The 23108-nt window shown below is 39.3% G+C and overlaps 1 protein-coding gene across 1 annotated transcript in view; it reads right to left on the minus strand.

Moving 5' to 3' along the window:
• Positions 1 to 23108, minus strand: part of SPEF2 (sperm flagellar 2) — a 195311-nt gene that overhangs the window by 82294 nt on the left and 89909 nt on the right. The window contains exon 18 of the mRNA XM_052659101.1: positions 4556 to 4704. Coding sequence (XP_052515061.1) covers positions 4556 to 4704 — 149 coding nt within the window. The remainder of the gene's footprint in view (positions 1 to 4555; positions 4705 to 23108) is intronic.

A 23108-nucleotide genomic window follows, 5' to 3' on the forward strand; every position in this document is an offset into this window, starting at 1 on the left:
CAGTCCATGGAATCGCAGAGTCAGACATGATTGAGTGACTAACACTTTCAATATTTTATTGGAGTATAGTTGATTTACAATGTTGTGTTAGTTTCACAAGTATAGCAAAGTGATTCAGTTATACATATATGTATCTTCATTCTTTTTTAGATTCTTTTTTCAAATAGGTTATCACAGAATATTGAGTAGAGTTCCCCGTGCTATACAGTAGGCCCTTTATGGTTATCTATCTTATATATAATAGTGTGTATGTGTTCAACTCAAACTTCTGATTTACCTCTCCTTCCAGGTATGATTCTATGTTCAATCATACTTTAGTATTTCATTTATCTAAATTAAACATTTACAGTTCTTTCAATGCTTCTCTCATATCATTTTAACACCTTTCTCCTACATTGATTCCCTTCTGGTTTCCAGTTTTTTAAAATAATCTCTCTTAAAAGATATGGTATCCAGAGTGGTGCTTAAGACCATTTTACATAAGTCCACTACTAAACCTCAGAATTCCCAGGTGCCTCAGGGGTAAAGAATCCATCTACCGATACAGGAGATGTGGGTTCTATCTCTGGGTCGGGAAGATCCCCTGGAGAAGAAACAGCATCCCACTCCAGTATTCTTGCCTGGAAAATCCCATGGACAGAGGAGCCTGGCAGGCTATAGTCCACAGGGTCACAAAAGAGTCGGACATGACTGAGCATGCACCCATGCATGCACACACCGAAACTCCTTCCTAGTGACTTCAAGACATTAACACTCAGGACGTGGAGAGTTACCACCCTGGAATGGACCTCACTGAACTAATAACCTGCTCCCTGCTCTCATTTATCTACAAAAACTTCATAAGAAATTGTCAAATACTATTTTGAATTCAAAATATACTATGTTTATGGTCCTTCCCTGACCCACCAACCCAACCTTGCTATCAGAGAAAAGGAAAGGGCCAGTTCAGCAGGACTCAGGCTTAATGAACCTATCTGAGGTTTGTGTGCTTATTTTGTTTGTTATAAGTGCTCAGAAGGCATGTGTTTAATAATTTTCTTTTACATTTTGTCAGGGATTAATCTCTGAATCACTGGTCTTGGGCTTTCCTTGTGGCTCAGATGATAAAGAATCTGCCTGCATTGTGGGAAGACATGCTATTAAATCTCATCTGCCTTTAATCAAACATTTAGGCCTTTGTCCATATCTGATCTTCCAGATTATACTGTATCTTCCATGATTTCTGTGAGTTACTGATGTCTATCCATAGTTTCTTTAATTCTCTGGGATGTGATTTTCTGGGTCTAAGGACTTGAGGTTATGTGCCGCGACTAGATACTAAGACCTATCCTTTCCAATTAAATAGTTTTCTCTTCATTGACTGAAGCATAATAGGAAATTGGATAGCCAAGGCAAGTATCCTCCAAGCCTGAGAAGCTAGAAAGCAAAGACCCCTCACTCCACTGCCTCCTTGGTTTTCTTGGCACCTTCCTTGTGGCTGGCAAAGGGGGAAGGACCCAGGTTCCCCTCAAACTTGGTTGCTGCCTGCACCTGCAAGAGCTAGATGTGAAAACAATAACTCTCTGTCTCTGTGTCTTTCCACATGCCTATTGAAGTACATCTGGGGTTCCTGGAAGGCCTGGAACTAGGTTTACCTGATAAAGTATAGGATGAACACACACACACACACACACACACACATATATATAAATCATTGATTATGCACATATGTATCTATTTCATTGACTATCTGAAACTCAAATTTTTTAACTGGGTATCTGTCTTTTCTCTCTGTTTGCAGGTAAGCTCTGCAGCTCACATGTGAGAAGCTTAGAGTGGAAAAGGAGTAGAGGAAGAGCATGTGGCCTGCTTTGTTTCCAGGTTCTAGGCTACTTCTGGTCGCAGCAAAAGGAGTACTCTCCATGGTGTCACTTAGGTAACTAGAGGTCTGGGCTGTATATCCTTCTGTCGTCCCTACAGACTGACTCCCCATCCTTCATGCTTCACCCTGCTTGGTGCCCTGGGAGGCCGACTCACGTAAATTATTTCAGGAACCTCCCTTGCCTTCCTCCTCCTGGGCAGGAACTATGAAAACAGAAAGGGTGTGAGGTCTGGTTAAGTGTTTCCCTGCTCCTCTCTGCTCGCTGCAGGGGGCTGCATCCTCTGGGAAGGCCACAGTCCCTGGCAGGTGGTTCTCTCTGTGCACAGGTCTTCTTGAGGTCTTCACCTGTGCTCCTGTCCTCACCTTCTCAGGCCTAGGAGCAGTAATATCTCCCATTGGGGGTAACAATCTAACCCTTGTAGATTTCCGTATTTATTGAACACACACACACACACACACACACACACACACACACACACGTATGAGCTTCCCTGGTAGCTCAGTTGGTAAAGAATCCACCTGCAATACAGGAAACCCCAGTTCAATTCCTGGGTCAAGAAGATCCCCTGAAGAAGGGACAGGGTACCCACTCTAGAATTCTTGGGCTTCTCTGGTGGCTCAGCTGGTAAAGAATTCGCCTGCAGCGTGGGAGACCTGGGTTCGATCCTTGGGTTGGGAAGATCCCCTGGAGAAGGGAATGGCTACCCACTCCAGTATTCTGGCCTGCAGAATTCCATGAACTGTATAGTCCATGGGGTTGCAAAGAGTCAGACATGACTTTCACTTTCACTTTTTCTTTCACACACACACACACACACACACACACACACACACATATACATACAAACATATATACGGGCTTTCCGATGGCTCAATGAGTGAAAAATCCACCTGTGATGCAGGTGATGAGGGTTCGATCCTTGGGTCAGAAAGATCCCCTGGAGTAGGGCATGGCAAGCCACTCCAGTATTCTTGTTTGGAAAATTCCATGGACAGAGGAGCCTGGCGGGCAGCAACCCATAAGGTCACGAAAGAGTCAGATATGATTGAAGTGACATAGCACTTATGATTGAAGTGCATAGCACGACATAGCACTTATATATATATATATGTATATATATATATGTAAGTGCTATGTCGCTTCAATCATATCTGACTCTTTATATATATATATAAATCAGCCTTTGTTCAGTTGTCTTTAAATTATCATCTGCTTTCTGCCAGGATCCTGACTAGAAGATCTAATACAAGGGAAGCTTGCGTCTTATCTCAGTGTAAATGTTTATTTTGTACTCCTTTTAGTTCCCTCTTGTCCTCTATGAATTTATTTCTCTCAAGGGCATCAAGGTTTGGAGTTAAGGATTAGATTTCACTATTTTTGTTTCTCACTGTCCAACTCCCACCCAATAATATCATTTTAATTTTATCTCCTTCCCATCAACCACTTCTGTATACCGCTTCTATGACAGTTTTTGAATATATTTAGTTTTCAAAGTGGCTACTATTTGGCTGAGTGATATTAATTATACACATCTATATTGATATCATATAAAGTTTTCATTTTTTAATATTTCCTGTTCTAATCTCCCCATCAATGCTAATTAATTAACTCTTCAGAGCTCCGTAAAGAATCTCTAACGCAGTTGTCACTGTGTTTGACTCTGTATTGAATGTAGTGAATTATTTCACATCCTTCTATCCTCCTCCAAAAGGTTTATTATCTAATTGGAGAGATAAAGAAGATGTTTCCCTAGGAATGCTCAATAATAACTGCAACTCATGACTGGGTCTCAAGTGTCTGGCACAGATTGTCAGGGCTGAGAGCTCATAAGAGTCAAATACCACGGAGGACTGAAATTAAGAAGACAGGGACTAAGTCTTTCAAAAAGTCTTAAAAGAAAGGCCATTCTGTGTGATTTTCCCAAGATGACCTATCTATTAAAGGAGCCCATCTACTCAGTGTTCTGTGCTGACCTAAATGGGAAGGAAATCCCCAAAAGAGGGGATATATGTAAACACATAGCTGATTCACTTTGCTATACAGCAGAAAATAATATAGCATTGCATAACAACTATACTCCAGTAAAAATCAGTAGTAATCATTTAAAAAGCAGCCCAATTTGCCAAGGTGACAACTGGGCTTTGCAGCTGTCAGAGAATGAAGAATGAAATGAAGCTTCAGGGCTCAGATGGACATCCCCTTGCCGGACCCTAGGGTACCCATTTATTAAGGAGGTCAGGCCAGGCAGCTCCCTATTCATTTATGAGTTGAGTTAGCTTCAAAATTTTCCTTCTATTTCTGAAAACTCAGGGGTTAAACTTCATATGAAAGCATTATGATGTGGGCATGAGAGCTGGGTTGGAGGGCTGTAATTTGCTGGGTCTGTGTTCTGGGGAAACTGTCCTTCCAGAAAAGTGCATTTTTGCTCCTCCTTGGGGAGAAAATTGGTCCTCACAGAGACCATTTACTCTCCTGATTGCATCACTCACTAGTCGCTCAAAGCATGACTCAGAAACTCGAGGGTGCAGAGAAAAACATGGAATGTGGTTCACTGAGTATTCTCAATCATCTCTGCTTTTTTGATAAATACATATATTATCAGCCAAGAAAGGACTTTTGGATGGTGCAATGTGAATCTTACTATAAAGAGGAGAAAGAAGAGATTCTACTAGTTTGAGTTTAAACTGTCATACCTCAGGAATTGGTTCATTTACATACACCCACTCTTCTGATCCGGGCTTCGATGGGGCTGGCACTACCGGGACCGGTGAAACATCTGTAGACTCGGCAGGTGATTTTTTGAGTGGAATCTTCCCTCCTACCGATTTTCCTCTAGGAGAACCTTCAACATGCATATTAAATCATGCCATTACAAGGATATGGATGGGGACAGATTCTGGTGGAGGATTAAATTTATGATTGCCATGAGCTTCATGCAATTCATTAACTGCTCTTTAAGCAACTTTGGGCAGCCTTATCAAATCAAAAAAAAAAATCTCATTCTCTAAAAAATCTCTCAGCCCCTAAATGTACCAATGATACCAACAGCAGGTTGTTTTTTTTTTTTTTTCAATACTGTACTTCTCTTGTCCAGTTAGCTGTGGAAAGCAACTTGATACTTCATTTTCATCTCTGTCCTTGCTTCCACAATGAACACATGGTTTTTACAAACTTTAGATTCCAGAGAAAAGTGCAATTTACTATTGCAAAAAACTGGCAAATTGAACTATCACCCTGAAAAAGAAAGAGCGTAGTCACAACAGGAGCAGTGCTCTTGTTTACTGAAACCCAGGAGAAATTGCCAGGAGAGAGGATGCTATTATGAGTCAGCTGGAGTCAGTGAGGGGTGGAGGGGAGAAGAGGTATTGTAGCTCTTGAATAGTTCCATATTCCCTGGATCAGACAGAGGGTTTCTAATCAGGGAAACTATATTTCTTACTATAGTCAGGTTGTATGGATGAAGGCAAACTCTGAGCCAAAAGCCTGGATGAATTAAGGCATAAGGAGGTGGGGAGACGGGAGGGAAGAAGAGGGGAGAGGAAGAGTGAGAAGGGAAAGAGAGGGGAAGGAAGACAAGGAGGAAGAAAAGGAGGTTGGAGGAGCAGAAAGAGAATTTCAGCTCAGAATCCAGAAAGGGCATGCACTATCTGAGAACATCAAGGGGGAATTCAGGCCAGTGAAGTGGTACCCATGTGGTCTGAAAGATCTTATGACTGATGAAACTACCTTAACTCAGAAAGCATCTATATTTCCTTAAAGGATCAAAGTTATAATTTAGGAATTCATTCAGTTTAAATTTCACTTACTTTCAAATTCGTTGTTAAGATTTTAGACGCAGTTTATAGATGCCTATAGAATTTGCAGCACTTTCTTTCCCCAAAATATATTTCTTTAGTGAATATTATTTAATGATATACTGTTTAGGAAAGTAAATACATCTTCCATTTTTATACTAGTTAAAAATTATGGATTATAAGTAGAGGAGAAATTGTCAATTATGTACTGCAGACAGTTCAGTGCTAAAAACAGTACTGCTATCTACAAGTTTAAAGTTGTATCCAGATTTTATTTTACATTAGAAAAATTTAAGAACATCTTTATTCAGGTAGTAACCAAAAATGTTCATAATTTGAGAAATTTTTCTATATGATAATTTTTTAATTCTCTGACCTGAGTTTCTGGTAAAATATGTGATAACACTACTACTTTTAAGATGAATTTTTCTAAGGAGAATTTCTAAGGATAACTTTGTAATTATGAGATTGGAATGAGTTTCTTTTTCTTCTTTTCTTACATATCATGATCATTCAGTGAAAACTAAGAAAGCCAGGAAGTATTTTTGAACCACTGTGCTTTGATCTTATTTAAATTTTATCTAATTGTTTTAAACAATCAAAATGCTAAGAGGAAAAGATGTGAATGAATTAAAATGTATCTATTGGCAAAGAGAGTGAAAATAGATATCACATTTGAACAAAATCATTCAACATATTAAATTTACAAAAGGCAGTCCTTTTAAAGTATTACTTATGTGACCATGTGAAGGTTTCCATTTCTAAGATATTTGCTTTCATTGGAGGTTGAATTATTGAGTCCTCAGGGCAGCCATGCTTCTTGCATGAGAAGTTTGAAGGGTAATCTGTTCTTAGTACAAAGTAAAGGTAGATTTTAGCAGTTTTTAGTCCAGTTATTAGCATCTAACTGTATCATGCAGAAGCCCATGGAGTGAGAACAAGTAGATAAATGAGGTATAAAAGAAAGACAAAATTTTATAATGTGAACATGGGATTTATTTAATGATTTTATCTGTGAATAAATGGTCAAAGTTGACACAGTAGAGCAACAGTTTTGAGCAACAATAATAACATACTAGGAGCTCAGGAAAGGTAAGAAAAAAACTTAATCAATTGAAGAAAGGAATTTAAGAAAACTGGAACACTTTCACATTAAGTTGGCACTCTTCAGTGAGTTAAGGAGGATAAGAACTCACTATTCAGTGAGTTCAAGGAGGATAAAATGTAAAAAGTCTGATTTTTTTTTTAAAGAAAGGCATTTTTATTACCTTTCAGTCTTAAAACATGCCCTAGTAGAATCTGATTTAATTAAGAACCTCACTGGGTAGAAACTAGAAGACTGGTTAATAGCGACAGCTTCAGCAAGAAAACATTTCATTGTTAACAGATAGTGCTAATAGTTGCCTGGGCTGCAAACGTTGGCAACTGAAGTAGAGACTCAGTATGCCTTGGATAAATGAAAATTTTAGCTCTGAAGCAACGTGGCCAGGAAGAGAAGGGCATCAGTGTTAGGTAAGGAGCCAGATATGGATCATGAAGCAGATTATTCTCTAAATCACTACTGAGAAGCTATTTTGGAAGAATTTTCTCTCCTTGGTGTCCTAGAATTCATGTTGTTACTCTGTGTGGAGCTCAGTTCAGTTCAGTTTAGTCGCTCAGTCTTGTCCGACTCCGAGACCCCATGGACTGTAGCACAGCAGGCTTCCCTGTCCATCATCAACTTCCGGAGCTTACTCAAACTCATGTCCATTGCATTGGTGATGCCATCTAACCATCTCATCCTCTGTCATCCCGTGCTCCTCCTGCCTTCAATCTTTCCCAGCATCAGGGTCTTTTCCAATGAGTTGGTTCTTCATATCACGTGGCCAAAGGATTGGAGTTTCAGCTTCAGCATCAATCCTTCCAATGAATATTCAGGACTGATTTCCTTTAGGATGGACTGGTTGGATGTTCTTGCAGTCCAAGGGATTCTCAAGAGTCTTCTCTAACACCATGGTTCAAAAGCATCAATTCTTTGGAGCTTAGCTTTCTTTATAGTCCAACTCTCACATCCACACATGACTACAGGAAAAACCATAGCCTTGACTAGATGGACGTTTGTCAGCAAAGAAATGTCTCTGCTTTTTAATATGCTATCTAGGTTGGTTATAGCTTTTCTTTCAAGCAGCAAGTGCATCTTTTAATTTTATGGCCATAGTTACCATGTGCAGTGATTTTGGAGCCCCCCCAAAAATAAAGTCTTTCACTGTTTCCACTGTTTCCCCATCTATTTCCCATGAAGTGATGGGACCAGATGCCATGACCTTAGTTTTCTGAATGTTGAGATTTAAGCCAACATTTTCACTCTCCTCTTTCACTTTCTTCAAGAGGTTCTTTAGTTCTTCTTCACTTTCTGCCATAAGAGTGGTGTCATCCACATATCTGAGGTTATTGATAATTCTCCTGGAAATCTTGATTCCACTTTATGCTTCTTCTAGCCCAGTGTTTCTCATGATGTACTCTGCATATAAGTTAAATAAGCAAGGTGTCAATATACAGCCTTGACGTACACCTTTCCCGATTTGGAACCAGTCTGTTGTTCCATGTACAGTTCTAACTGTTGCTTCCTGACCTGCGTACGGAGTCTCAAGAGGCAGGTCAGGTGGTCTGGTATTCCCATCTCTTTCAGAATTTTCCACACAGTCAAATGCTTTGGCATAGTCAATAAAGCAGAAATAGATGTTTTTCTGGAACTCTCTTGCTTTTTCGATGATCCAGCGGATGTTGGCAATTTGATCTCTGGCTCCTCTGCCTTTCCTAAATCCAGCTTGAACATCTGGAAGTTCACGGTACACATACTGTCGAAGCCTGGCTTGGAGAATTTTGAGCATTACTTTGCTAGCGTGTGGGATAAGTGCAACTGTGTGGTAGTTAAAAAATTCTTTGGCATTGCCTTTCTTTGGGATTGTAATGAAAACTGACCACTGGTCCTGTGGCCACTGCTGAGTTTTCCAGATTTACTGGCATATTGTGTGGAGCTGGAGATGTGGAATGTAGACTACTGTAAGGTAATGAGGACTGGTTATTTGGGGTCACTTCTAGGACCTGATTTCAGTATAATTATAATCAGTGATAAACACTGGGAACTCCTTAAGTCAACTTTGCATAGGGTTCGCATTTCTTCCCACAGTCTTTAATAACCTGATCTGGAATCAATAATTATATCCCACGTTTATTTAGTCCCATGCACTCTGAGCTGGATCCTGTTTTTTTTTGTATATTTACTGATTCCCTGCAATGGCCACAGGGAAGTACTTTTATGACCTCATTTTACACACGAGGGAACTGAGACAAGCCAAGGTCAAGTTGTCTGCCCTTAGTCACTTGGATGCCACTTAGATGGTAAACAGGCAGAGCTAGAATCTCAGTCCAGGCAGGCTGACTCCTGCATTTGACTATTATATTTGATTGTCTTTAGTGTTTATTGATGTAATTCATGTTCAGAAGTGTTCATTAGGCTGACATTTAGAAATCTGCAAGTTTTAGAGTTGTCCTTTTAACACTATTTACTTGGCTCATAAATTGATTTTAAGACTGTTCTATTTACATTGCATTATAATTATTACAATTTCATTTTTCTGCTTGTGGTGAAAAATCTATTAAAAGTTATAGTCTGAGAAATCAATTCATTGAAAGGCTAGATAATAGAGTATATATAATATTATTTAATTCATTTAAATTAGATGATGGTGTTAAGGAAAAATCCAAGGAAGTTCTGACACTGTGGAGAGTTAATATGGAGTGTAGATTGCATTCTCCAAAGTGTGAAGAGACTCTGACTTTCCCTTCTCTATATTACCTTATTTATTTTGACTCTCAATTTCCTCATCTTTGAAGGAAATGATCATTGCTACTTCACAGGTGGTTGTGAGAATTTAGTGAGATTATACATAAAAATGATCTTGCACAGTGCCTGGCATATGGTAGGCATTCTACAAGAGGTAGTTTGTTATAATTATTATGAATTATATTGTAAAAGGAGAATGTTGAATTTTGCCATTTGAACCACAATTGTAAATTAATCATCAACTTTCTAATGTGTGGCATCAACTTTCAGATAAAACCTAACATGTTTTGCATTTATTCTAAAACCTATTAAGATCTTGTATGTGGTACCACATACTGTTCCCTGTTTAAGGTCCCAGGTGATTAAAAAAGAGTATTTTAGAAATTAATCCTAGAAAAGCTTAGGGCTTTTTACTTCTGTTTCAAAGTATTGTTAAACACATGCTGTTTTGTAAATTGTAATCCACCTTAAACATTTTGGGAACCAGGTCACATTATATATAATACATTAGAAATAACAGAAGGTGTCTGATATTCCAATGGCTAAAATAGAGCAATAAGTCTTTGGCATCAACATGGTAGTTCTTCAACTTTAGTGAGCACCGGAATTCCCTAGAGGGCTTTTTAAAACACAAATTGCTTGGCCCCTCCAGGAGTTTCAGATTCAGTAGGTCTGGGGTGGGACCAAGTATCTGTTGTTCTAAAGAGTTCCCAGGTGATGCAGATGCTACTGATCTAGGACTGAACTTAAAGAACCACTGTGTTAATAGATGATCTAGGGATTTCAATTCCATTTCACTTTCATCTTATTTTCCTCTGTTCTTCCATATCTTTACAATAAAATGTCATTAATGTTTATAACATTGACAAAATATTTATGGCTAAGTGGCTTGGTAGCACCTAAACGATGAGTTAAATCAGAAGGCTAGCACTGGAACAGTCCCAATATTAACAGATGGGAAGGTTGGCAGAACTAAAGAGGACGAGATTTCCAAGCATTTATTTATAGAACTCTAGTCCCAGTGGAGGCTTCCCCAGTGGCTCAGATGGTAAAGAATCTGCCTGCAATACCAGAGACCCAGGTTCGATCCTTGGGTCGGGAAGATCACCTGGAGAAGGAAATGGCAACCCATTCCAGTATTCTTGCTTGGAGAATCCTTTGGACAAAGGAGCTTGGTGGGCTACAGTCCATGGGGTCTCAAAGAGGCAGATATGACTGAGCAACAAACACTTTCACTTTTTAGTCCCAGCAGATACTCCTCCGAGAGAGTTCTGCAGTCACAATGTTTTGGGATATTACATAGTGTGCCTCCCACTGCCTTAGAGATAGATGATCACAGGACATACATATCTATATCAACATCTGTCTCTGTGGAGAGTAAAGTCCCTTGGACTGCAAAGAGATCCAACCAGTTCATTCTGAAGATCAGCCCTGGGATTTCTTTGGAAGGAATGATGCTAAAGCTGAAACTCCAGTACTCTGGCCACCTCATGCGAAGAGGGGGCTCATTGGAAAAGACTTTGATGCTGGGAGGGATTGGGGGCAGGAGGAGAGGGGATGACAGAGGATGAGATGGCTGGATGGCATCACCAACTTGATGGACTTGAGTCTGAGTGAACTCCGGGAGTTGGTGATGGACAGGGAGGCCTGGCGTGCTGAGATTCATGGGGTCGCAAAGAGTTGGACATGACTGAGTGACTGAACTGAACTGAACTGAACACAGTATTTTTCTGAAATTGGTTGATTAAGGAAAATTCTTCAATTAGCCCTTATGTAATACCTCCTAGGTAAGGTCACAGAGTAGAAAAGTCCTTATTTTATGAAGGAATAAAATAGAGCCATGGCAAATGGTTGAAGTTAATAAATTCTTTAAGAATACCATAAATACAGAGAACATAGGCAAAACACTCTCCAACATAAATTACAGCAGGATCCTCTATGACCCACCTCCCAGAATACTGGAAATAAAAGTTAAAATAAACAAATGGGATCTAATTAAAATTAAAAGCTTCTGCACAACAAAGGAAACTGTAAGCAAGGTGAAAAGACAGCACTCAGAATGGGAGAAAATAATAGCAAATGAAACAACTGACAAACAACTAATCTCAAAAATAAACAAGCAACTCATGCAGCTCAATTCCAGAAAAATAAATGACCCAATCAAAAAATGGGCCAAAGAACTAAACAGACATTTCTCCAAAGAAGACATACAGATGGCTAACAAACACATGAAAAGATGCTCAACATCACTCATTATCAGAGAAATGCAAATCAAAACCACAATGAGGTACCATTTCACACTAGTCAGAATGGTTGTGATCCAAAAGTCTACAAGCAATAAATGCTGGAGAGGGTGTGGTGAAAAGGGAACCCTCTTATACTGTTGGTGGGAATGTAAGCTAGTACAGCCATTATGGAGAACAGTGGATATTCCTTAAAAAACTGGAAAGAGAACTGCCTTATGACCCAGCAATCCCACTGCTCGGCATACACACCAAGAAAACCAGAATTGAAAAAGACACATGTACCCCAATGTTCATCACAGCACTGTTTATAATAGCCAGGACATGGAAGCAACCTAGATGTCCATCAGCAGATGAATGGATAAGAAAGCTGTGGTACATATACACAAAGGAGCATTACTCAGCCATTAAAAAGAATACATTTGAATCAGTTCTAGTGAGGTGGAGGAAACTGGAGCCGATTATACAGAGTGAAGTAAGCCAGAAAGAAAAACACCAATACAGTATACTAACGCATATATATAGAATTTAGAAAGATGGTAACAATAACCCTGTATGCAAGATAGCAAAAGAGACACAGATGTATAGAACAGTCTTTTGGACTCTGTGGGAGAGGGAGAGGGTGGGATGATTTGGGAGAATGGTATTGAAACATGTATAATATCATATAAGAAATGAATCGCCAGTCTAGGTTCGATGCAGGATACAGGATGCTTGGGGCTGGTGCACCGGGATGACCCAGAGAGATGGCATGGGGAGGGAGGTGGGAGGGGGGTTCAGGATTGGGAACTCATGTACACCCGTGGTGGATTCATGTTGATTTATGGCAAAACCAATACAGTATTGTAAAGTAAAATAAAGTAAAAAAAAAAAAAGAATACCATAAATACAATTGCAAATGGCATTTCAGTGTCAAGATTAGCAGGGAGAAGGGTAGGGATTGATCTAATATGCAGAGAAAAATAAAGATGAGTCAAAGATGCCAACGATAGGAAACAAGGATAAGTTTGAAGGAAGGAAAAAGGAGGTGGCTCCTCAAGCCATGCTTTCCATATAATTAATTGGTATCAAATAGCTTGTGAAGTAAGCAGTTAACCAATTAATAGTATTCGCCTCCCAAAGGTATTAGTTCCAAATATAAAGAATTAACATTACTAAGACTTGTTCTTAATGAAGTAAATTCTGTTATACATGCCAAAACAACAGTACTTCTACATAGAAGAAAGACTTCTAAATCTTGATCAAGAGTTCATCTATTTCAAATATTATTCAATACAGTAGAAACTATGTTTATGGAAATAGAAACAGACTAGTAAAATAAAAGAAAAAAGAGTTCTTGAATTTACTTAAACTGAGCAAACTGCATGATTTAAATGAATATATATTTTGCTGGGTGAAGTTGTATTTGCTTATCGTTCTTTTGAGTCTACTTTTACCTAAAGATGCTCTCAAAGCATGTGCATTATTAGGTCTAACTTGATTTGGACAGGACTGGAAAAGGTAATTTTTCATTTTAATTCCAAAGAAAAGCAATGTCAAAGAATTTTCAAGCTACCGTACAGTTGTGCTCATCTCACACACTAGCAAGGTAATGCTCAAGATCCTTCAAGCTAGGCTTCAGCAGTATGTGAACAGAGGACTTCCAGATGTACAAGCTGAGTTTAGAAATGGCAGAGGAACCAGAAATCAATTGCCAACGTTTGTTAGATCATAGAGAAAACAAAGGAATTTCAGAAAAACATCTACTGCTTCATTGACTACACTAAAGCTTTTGACTGTGTGGATCACAACAAACTGTGGAAAATTCTTAAAGGGATGTGAAAACCAGAGCACCTTACCTGTCTCCAGAGAAACCTGTATACAGGTCAAGAAGCAACAGTTAGAACCAGACATGTAACAAAGGACTAATTCAAAATTGGGAAAGAAGTATGTCAAGGTTGTATAATGTCACCCTGCTTATTTAACTTATATGCAGAGTACATCATGCGAAATGCTGGGCTGGATGAATTACAAGCGAGAATCAAGATTCCCAGGAGAATTATCAACCTCAGATATGCAGATGATACCACTCCAATGGCAGAAAGTGAAGAGGAGCTAAAGAATCTTTTGATGAGGGAGACAGAGGAGAATGAAAAAGCTAGCTTAAAACTCAACATTCAAAAAACTAGGATACTGGCATCTGGTCCTATCACTTCATAGCAAATAGAAGGAAAAAAGTGGAAACAGTGACAGATTTTATTTTCTTGGGCTCCAAGATGACTGTCGATGGTGGCTGCAGCCATAAAATTAAAAGATTCTTGCTCCTTGGAAGGAAAGTTATGACAAACCTTGACAGCATATTAAAGAGCAGAGACATTACTTCACCGACAGCTGACAAAAGTCTGTATAGTCAAAGCCATTACTTTTCCAGTAGTCATGTATGGATGTGAGAGTTGGACCATCAGGAAGGCTGACGACCTAAAAATTTATGCTTTCAAATTGTGGTGCTGAAGAAGACTCTTGAGAGTCCCTTGGACTGCAAGGAGATCAAACCAGTCAATCCTAAAGGAAATTGACCCTGAATATTCATTGGAAGGACTGATGCTGAAGCTGAGGCTCCAATACTTTGGCCACTTGATGTGAAGAGCCCATTCATTGGAAAAGACCCTGATGCTGGCAAAGAATGAGGGCAGGAAGAGAAGGGGATGACAGAGGATAAGATGGTTGGATAGCATCACTGACTCAATGGACATGAGTTTGAGCAAACCCTGAGAGGTAGTGAAGGACAGGGAAGCCTGGTGTGCTGCAGTCCTTGGGATCACAAAAAGTTGGACATGACTGAGCGACTGAAAAACCACAACAATGCATAAGTGTATTTGATTTCTATTTTTGATGATTTGGTGCAGATCCTTCATTTGCTTTTGCTGACCACAATGAGAAAGTAAGGGATTCATAACGTAAATGTGAAAACTATTCTCCTATCTGTAAACAGGTGAGAGAAAGCATATCATAAATTATAGCCAGAATTCTAGCTAAATTTTTAATCTCACCAATGTTAACTCAACAATGACTAGTTACATAAACCTATCAGGTTATATAATCAGAAAAGGGTGAGATGCTTTGAGAATTATGGGTATGCATTTTTGAATGCCAAAATAGAAACTCTTTTAAGCCCATCATTTTGTGAACATTGCACATTCTTGGGCTGCTATTGCACTGGCAATCTGTAATGAAAAATTAAGCAGTAGTGCATCATGACAGCCCCCGAGCATGTACTCCGCAGAAGTCAACTGCATGCGTCCATGACTGCATTTCAACCTTTGATTTGTTGCGGTAGCAGCTCCAGGGCTTTCCTGGTGGCTCAGTGGTAAAGCATTCACCTGCCAATGCAGGAGATGTGGGTTCGATTCCTAGGCTGACCAGATTCGCTGAAGAAGAAAATGGTAACTCCCTCCAGTAGTCTTGCCTGAGAAATTCCATGGACAAAGAAGCCTGTAGGGTTACAGCCCATGGAGTTGCAAAGAGTCAGACACAACTTAAAGACTGAGCAGGCACGCATGTAGCAGCTTCAACACTATTGTTGTTTAGTCACTAAGTCATGATAGACTCTTTTGCAACCCCATGGACTATAGTCTACCAGGCAAAAATACTGGAGCAGGTTTCCATTTTCTTTTCCACGGGATCTTCCCAACCCAGGGATCGAACCTGTGTCTCCTGTGTTGGCAGGAGGATTCTTTATCATTGAGCCACCTGGGAAGTCCGGTGGCTTCAACATACAATGTAACTAATATGCTTTTAAGAGCCTGGCGTTTCTTCTGCCAACTATCAATTATTTACAAAATTTTATCCCCCTTATTTCACAGAAACAGTTAAGATAGAAAATAAATGAAACTAGATCAGGAAAAATACAAACTAAATTAGGAGGTCAAAGCAAAGAGAGGAATTAGAAAGCAGACTCCAGGATATAGGTCCTTGCTTAGAAACTAAAATTAGATGCTAATTTGGTTTTTATTTCTAGACAGCCAGTATAGAAAAGGCAGTGCTATCATTTAGAGGTACTAATTATTTAGCCATGTAGAGGAAGAAAAATTTTCCAGTCCCTTTCTTCTGAATGAAATTTCCCACCTAGGATTTTACACAGAGGCCAGTGAATGATGTAATGGGCATACTATCCCTTCAGAAAATGAAATACCAGGTTATTATTAGTATAATGAAAGTTTCATCTCCACTGCTGTTGTGTTGAGGGCTTTATATCAAAGAACTTATCAGTGAAAGCAATTTCATGGAAGCTTTCCAAGAAAATATAGTTCAGCATGTAGTTTTCTGATGGCATAACTTAGCCCAAGGATAACCTTTATAATATCTATGATGATTGAATATTTTGTATCTTAGATATCAGAGAAAGCAATGGCACCCCACTCCAGTACTCTTGCATATTTGCTAAATTATTCCTCACAAGCATCACTTTCCTCAGCAGGACCTTTGCTAAGAGCCATGTTACAGAAAGACTGAGGTTTTCTTTGGCAAGGGTTTATGATTTACAAGTGCCTGAAAGAATGTACATTACTACATAAATATCATTATTTTCACTGAGAGTTATAAAATGCAGGATTATATTTAATCATATTTATCTTAATCTGTACCTTTTCTTTTGAGTGAAGTTTCACTTTTCTTCCCTTTTCCTTCCTGAAGAGGTTCTCGATTACCATGCAGGGGTTCTAAACAAAATTTAACACATAAATATCATTTATGATTTTTTCTGGTAGCTAGGTTATGATTTGTAAGCAATCAAATGTGATTTCTCAAAATAGCTATATTTGTGAACTGCCTAAAATGGCTCAGACGTTTACTGTGAGTTAGAATTAATCTGAAGTTAGACTATGGATTGAAAATTCTTGAATGACAACCCTGATAGGACTATTCTATTTTGTGACATTGAGAAGTTGAGTCCTAAGTTTAACATCAGCATTTGGTAGAGAATTTGATTGTTGTTGTTCAGTTGCTAAGTCACGTCCGACTCTTTGACCCCATGGACTGCAGCACACCAGGCTTCCCCATCCCTCATCATTTCTCAGAGTTTGTCCAAATTCATGTCCATTCTGTTGGTGATGTCATCCAACCATCTCATCCTCTGTCACCCTCTTCTCCTTCTGCTTTCAATCTCTCCCAGCATCAGGGTCTTTTCCAATGAGTCAGCATTTCCGATCAGGTGCCCAAAGTATTGGAGATTCAACTTCAGCATCAATCCTTCCAGTGAGTATTCAGGGTTGATTTCTTTTAAGATTGACTGGTATGATCTCCTTGCTGTTCAAGGGACTCTCAACAGTCTTGTCCAGCACCATAGTTCGAAAGCATCAGTTCTTCGGTGTTCTGCCTTCTTTATGGTCCAGCTCTCACAACAGTATGTGACCATTGGAAAGACTATAGATTTAACCATACAGACCTTTGTCAGCAAAGTGATGTCTTTGCTTTTTAACACACTGTCTAGGTTTGTCAGTGAGTTTGATTATAAACTCTTTAATGCAACATACATGCAGAGTTTTAAAAGTTAGTCACAAGTAAATTTGAGGCAGATGGCTCTATTAGTATTTGGAGATAGTTCACTGAAATGATTGTTATACAATAAGATGACTGGATCTATAATAAGAATGATGCCAAAACACTCTGAAGGAGAGTTAAATAAACACATTGTTTTGATATGGCACATTCTTGAAGTTCTCTTGACCCCATACTTGGTTGCCTTGTGACTTTTACATTCCATTGTGCCTTGACTGTAACTTGTAATACAAAGGATTGTTTGGGAGTATATACATTGGATTCCCTGGAATCTAATTAAAAGATATGCTGGAAATGGGGAAATGGGAAACTGATGACCTGGAGGTTAATAAGATTTCCCAAATAATAATTTGGTCTTTGAAAAAAATCACTACATCCCACGTAATTCATGAAACAAGTTCAGTCATCTTTCTCCGTTTGTCCTAGGTTACAGTTTGTTCCCCCTCGTCATAAGGATGCACATATGGGGCAATTTAAATGTCTGTGAGAGAGTTTGTCTGACCTATTCTTCGTATTTAGAAGTGACAGTTATAAGAACGTGTAAATGCATAACATATCACTTATGTTTAAATATATCAGCTCCAAAAAAAAAAAAAGATTTCATAAAATAAGACAACCTCTTTTGTTAATCTCTATAAAAGGACTTTTAAACATCCAAGAGTTAAATAGTTAAACACCAAACTCATTCATAAATAAATAAATCCGAAGGTTTGAATTAGGTTTTCTTTTTAGAGGTAAGGTTAATAAAAAAAGTCTAGATAACCTCTTCAGTTCAGTTCAGTTCAGTTCAGTCGCTCAGTCGTGTCCGACTCTTTGCGACCCCATGAATCGCAGCACACCAGGCCTCCCTGTCCATCACCATCTCCCAGTGTTCACTCAGACTCACGTCCATCGAGTCCGTGATGCCATCCAGCCATCTCATCCTCTGTCGTCCCCTTCTCCTCCTGCCCCCAATCCCTCCCAGCATCAGAGTCTTTTCCAATGAGTCAACTCTTGGCATGAGGTGGTCAAAGTACTGGAGTTTCAGTGTTAGCATCATTCCTTCCAAAGAAATCCCAGGGCTGATCTCCTTCAGAATGGACCAGTTGGATCTCCTTGCAGTTCAAAGGACTTTCAAGAGTCTTCTCCAACACCACAGTTCAAAAGCATCAATTCTTCAGTGCTCAGCCTTCTTCACAGTCCAACTCTCACACCCATACGTGATCACTGGAAAAACCACAGCCTTGACTTAAAGACCTTAGTTGGCAAAGTAATGTCTCTGCTTTTGAATATGCTATTTAGGTTGGTCATAACTTTTCCTCCAAGGAGTAAGCGTCTTTTAATCTCATGGCTGCAGTCACCATCTGCAGTGATTTTGGAGCCCCCCAAAATAAAGTCTGACACTGTTTCCACTGTCTCCCCATCTATTTCCCATGAAGTGATGGGAACAGACGCCATGATCTTCATTTTCTGAATGTTGAGCTTTAAGCCAACTTTTTCACTCTCCTCTTTCACTTTCATCAAGAGGCTTTTTAGTTCCTCTTCACTTTCTGCCATAAGGGTGGTGTCATCTGCATATCTGAGGTTATGGGTATTTCTCCCGGCAATCTTGATTCCAGCCTGTGTTTCTTCCAGTCCAGTGTTTCTCATGATGTACTCTGCATAGAAGTTAAATAAGCAGGGTGACAATATACAGCCTTGACGTACTCCTTTTCCTATTTGGAACCAGTCTGTTGTTCCATGTCTAGTTCTAACTGTTGCTTCCTGATCTGCATACAGATTTCTCAAGAGGCAGGTCAGGTGGTCTGGTATTCCCATCTCTTTCAGAATTGTCCACAGTTGATTGTGATCCACACAATCAAAGGCTTTGGCATAGTCAATAAAGCAGAAATAGATGTCTTCTTGGAACTCTCTTGCGTTTTTGATGATCCATCGGATGTTGGCAATTTGAACTCTGGTTCCTCTGCCTTTTCTAAAACCAGCTTGAACATCAGGAAGTTCATGGTTCACATATTGTTGAAGCCTGGCTTGGAGAATTTTGAGCATTACTTTACTAGCGTGTGAGATGAGTGCAGTTGTTCGATAGTTTGAGCATTCTTTGGCATTGCCTTTCTTTGGAACTGGAATGAAAACTGACCTTTTCCACTCCTGTGGCCACTGCTGGCATATTGAGTGCAGCACTTTCACAGATTCATCTTTCAGGATTTGAAATAGCTCCACTGGAATTCCATCACCTCCACTAGCTTTGTTCATAGTGATGCTTTCTAAGGCCCACTTGACTTCACATTCCAGGATGTCTGGCTCTAGATGAGTGATCACACCATCGTGATTATCCAGGTCGTGAAGTTCTTCTGTGTATTCTTGCCACCTCTTCTTAATATTTTCTGCTTCTGTTAGGTCCATACCATTTCTGTCCTTTATTGAGCCCATCTTTGCATGAAATGTTCCCTTGGTATCTCTAATTTTCTTGAAGAGATCTCTAGCCTTTCCCATTCTGTTGTTTTCCTCTATTTCTTTGTATTGATCGCTGAAGAAGGCTTTCTTATCTCTTCTTGCTATTCTTCGGAACTCTGCATTCAGATGCTTATATCTTTCCTTTTCTCCTTTGCTTTTCACTTCTCTTCTTTTCACAGCTATTTGTAAGATAACCTCTTAGTACCTTTAATAACAATACTCTGGGTAACCAACATTTTAGCTCCAAACTTTAGCAGAAGGTAACAGAAAAGGGGGTGAAAATAGGGACACCTGAGATGCTGAATGTAGAAAATCCTGTGAGCAAGTCTAATTTCTCCTGGGAGTAGCATGAATTCTGCCTATTTGAAAAAATTATTTCCAAAATGTATTCTGAAATCTCCAAATATACTCTTAGCGGCATGGATTGCACTACCATGCTTTGTCACACTCAGAACTTTAGTTTTAAATTACATTCTGACATTTGATAGTGGACGATAATAAACCCTTTAATGGAACAAAATTGTGAAGTTCTAAAAATTCAGAACTGTAAAAATTTAATAAACAGAAATCACAATTAAAAAAAAAGGAAATCACAATTAAACAGAGTTGAGAAACCAAAAGGGGGAGACCTTTGGCCCTAAGAGGATAGTATTACCCAACAGGAGGAAGAATGATTCCTCTTCTTTCCTGATGGATTTAGCTAATGAAAAGCCATGGACTCTTGGGGCACTATGGACCTTCCAACTTCCTTTTCCCTCCATAGAAGCATTCTCCTTCCCTTGTCATACGAGGACTTATATAGGGCTTGCCATAGTTGCAGACCCTGCATTATCATTCCCTGCTAATCCTGAATAAACCCACTTTTACTGGAGAAATATTTGACACTCTATTCATTTCAGGTCAACAAACCCATACACAGTGTAGAATTGTCAGTTCAGTTCAGTTCAGTCACTCAGTCATGTCTGACTCTTTGGGACCCCGTGGACTGCAGTACGCCAGGCTTTCCTGTCCATCACCAACTCCTGGAACTTACTCAAACTCCTGTCCATTGAGTTGGTGATGCCATCCAACCATCTCATCCTCTATCATCCCCTTCTCCTCCTGCCTTCAGTCTTTCCCAGCATGAAGGTCTTTTCCAAAGAGTCAACGGCCAAAGTATTGGAGTTTCAGCTTCAGCATCAGTCCTTCCAGTGAATATTCAGGACTGATTTCCTTTAGGATGAACTGGTTCTATCTCTTTGCAGTTCAAAGGACTCTCAAGAATCTTCTCCAACCACAGCTCAAAAGCATCAATTTTGGGGCATTCAGCTTTCTTTATAGTTCAACTCTCACATCCATACATGTCTACTGGAAAAACCATAGCTTTGACTAAACAGACCTTTGTTGGCAAAGTAATGTCTCTGCTTTTTAATATGCTGTCTAGGTTGGTCATAGCTTTTCTTCCAAGGAGCAAGTGTCTTTTAATTTTATGGCTGTAGTCACCATCTGCAGTGATTTTGGAGCCCCCCCAAAATAGTCTCTCACTGTTTCCATTGTAGAACTGTATTTGAGCAAAATGACCTTTAGTACTCAGTGTACAATGCTTCCTTTTTTACCCCATTTCCACTTTGGCTTTTTTTTTTTTTTTTTTTTTAGTAAATAATTTCTCTTTTCTTCTCAACTTTTAAAGAAAATTGTAATTGGATGTTTGCTTTGGGCTTGTTCAGAAGCCTCTGGCTTTCAGTTCTGAAAATGCATTCTCTTGAAAAACACTACATTTTTAAATATAAATATAAATAAACCTGCTGGGAACTTCCCTCCATAAAACTGCTTATCCCAGCTTCCCTAAGCTGTAAGGGCAATGTGGCCTACGCTGTGGCCCCATCCGCATTTACTAGCACTGAGATCTCACAGTGATGCCTTACCGTTGGAAGGCTGTAATTAGGCCTCTGGGGGTGAACCCTTCTGTGCATTTTAAAAGCTCAGGCAGTACTCCTGCCCTTGCTGGAAGAAGAAGACAGATACAACCACTCTTTGAAGCAACAACAGCTTTATTATTCCTCCAAATGCACAGTATTCAACTATACAATTTTAAATTCACAAGCAAACTTAAGAAACTTAAAAGACTGCTAGAGACTGGTTTCAGGGAATGGCTCCAGTACATAGATACTCCTGGTCATGAGACTGAGGTGAAGAAAGGGAGGGAAGGCCATGGTCTTGGGTTTGAGGCCTGGGTGGACAATGCCAGACCCCCCTGAGCCTCTGTGGAAATTGTCTTTCCCAGTTAAATAGCATTTTTAAGGTTTCCATTAGTCCTCCAGACCTCTGCTTTGTTTTTTAAAGGGAAAAAGTAGGTATGTTTAATTAAATGCTTTGTGCTTTACTGTCATATGATAAAAACATTTTTGTGTATTTTGTCTTTAGTTAAGTCCCATTTTGTGGAATATAATGGTCTTTAGTAGACCATAATAAATGTTATTAAAATTTTCAAATTTATTTGTTTACTATAAGTAGACTTAATTTTGAAAAATCAGGGCCACCTCCGATCTCAATGAAGAAGAAAGATTATAGCCTTTAGAAATGCAGTCATGACATGATAACAAGCAAACCTAGGTAGACTTGTATAACTGCACAGTTGACCACTTACAAAGCCGAAACCAGAAACTAAAGTCACGTTTGTTTCATATACACAGCACTAAGTTGATCCTGTCATGCTCCCAGTATCATACATTTCAACAGTTGAGCATTTCACTTCTGTCATTATATATTCTACCATTTCATGGTCCATAGTGGTTAAGGATACAGAAAGAACTTAAGCTAAAAAATATTCTCTATATAAACTATCCTGTATGCTATATGTTGTAAAGATACAAGTTTACTGAGATGTCGGGAGCTTGTTTCTAGCCTTTTATAATTGCAAAGCACAAAAGAATAACAGTTACATATATATTCTAGTCTCTAATGGATGCTGTTGATTTGTTCCCTTATTCTGTGGGCAACTGGTTATGTTCTCATTTTGGTAAGGAGGTCTCAGTCTTCATAAACTCAGCTTTACCACTCCAACAAACAGAAGTCTATCCCCTTGATCTGCTCTGTGCTCCTTATGATTATTCTCTCTGTGCCTCCCCTTCTCTCATCCGTGGTCTTATTCTAATCAGTAGATCTGGACATGAGGATGCCCACACGGAGAGACCCCACACGGTCAGGTACTTGCACTTTGGGATAGCCGTGCTCTCAGCTACTGCTGCCTCTCCACTTCATCTGAGCAGACAGCATCCTTTCACATGACGGATGCTGTTCAAAGCCTGACTCTACTGATAGATAAATGGACTGGTACTATCGTTTACAATTCCTTTCTAAGTGAAAACGAGAAACTGGTAGACAGGGTTAGCAATCACTCTGTCAATCACCTGATGCTTGCTTTCCTTTCGCAGCA

This window comes from Budorcas taxicolor, chromosome 20, assembly GCF_023091745.1.
Source record: "Budorcas taxicolor isolate Tak-1 chromosome 20, Takin1.1, whole genome shotgun sequence".
Taxonomy (NCBI): Eukaryota; Metazoa; Chordata; class Mammalia; order Artiodactyla; family Bovidae; genus Budorcas; species Budorcas taxicolor.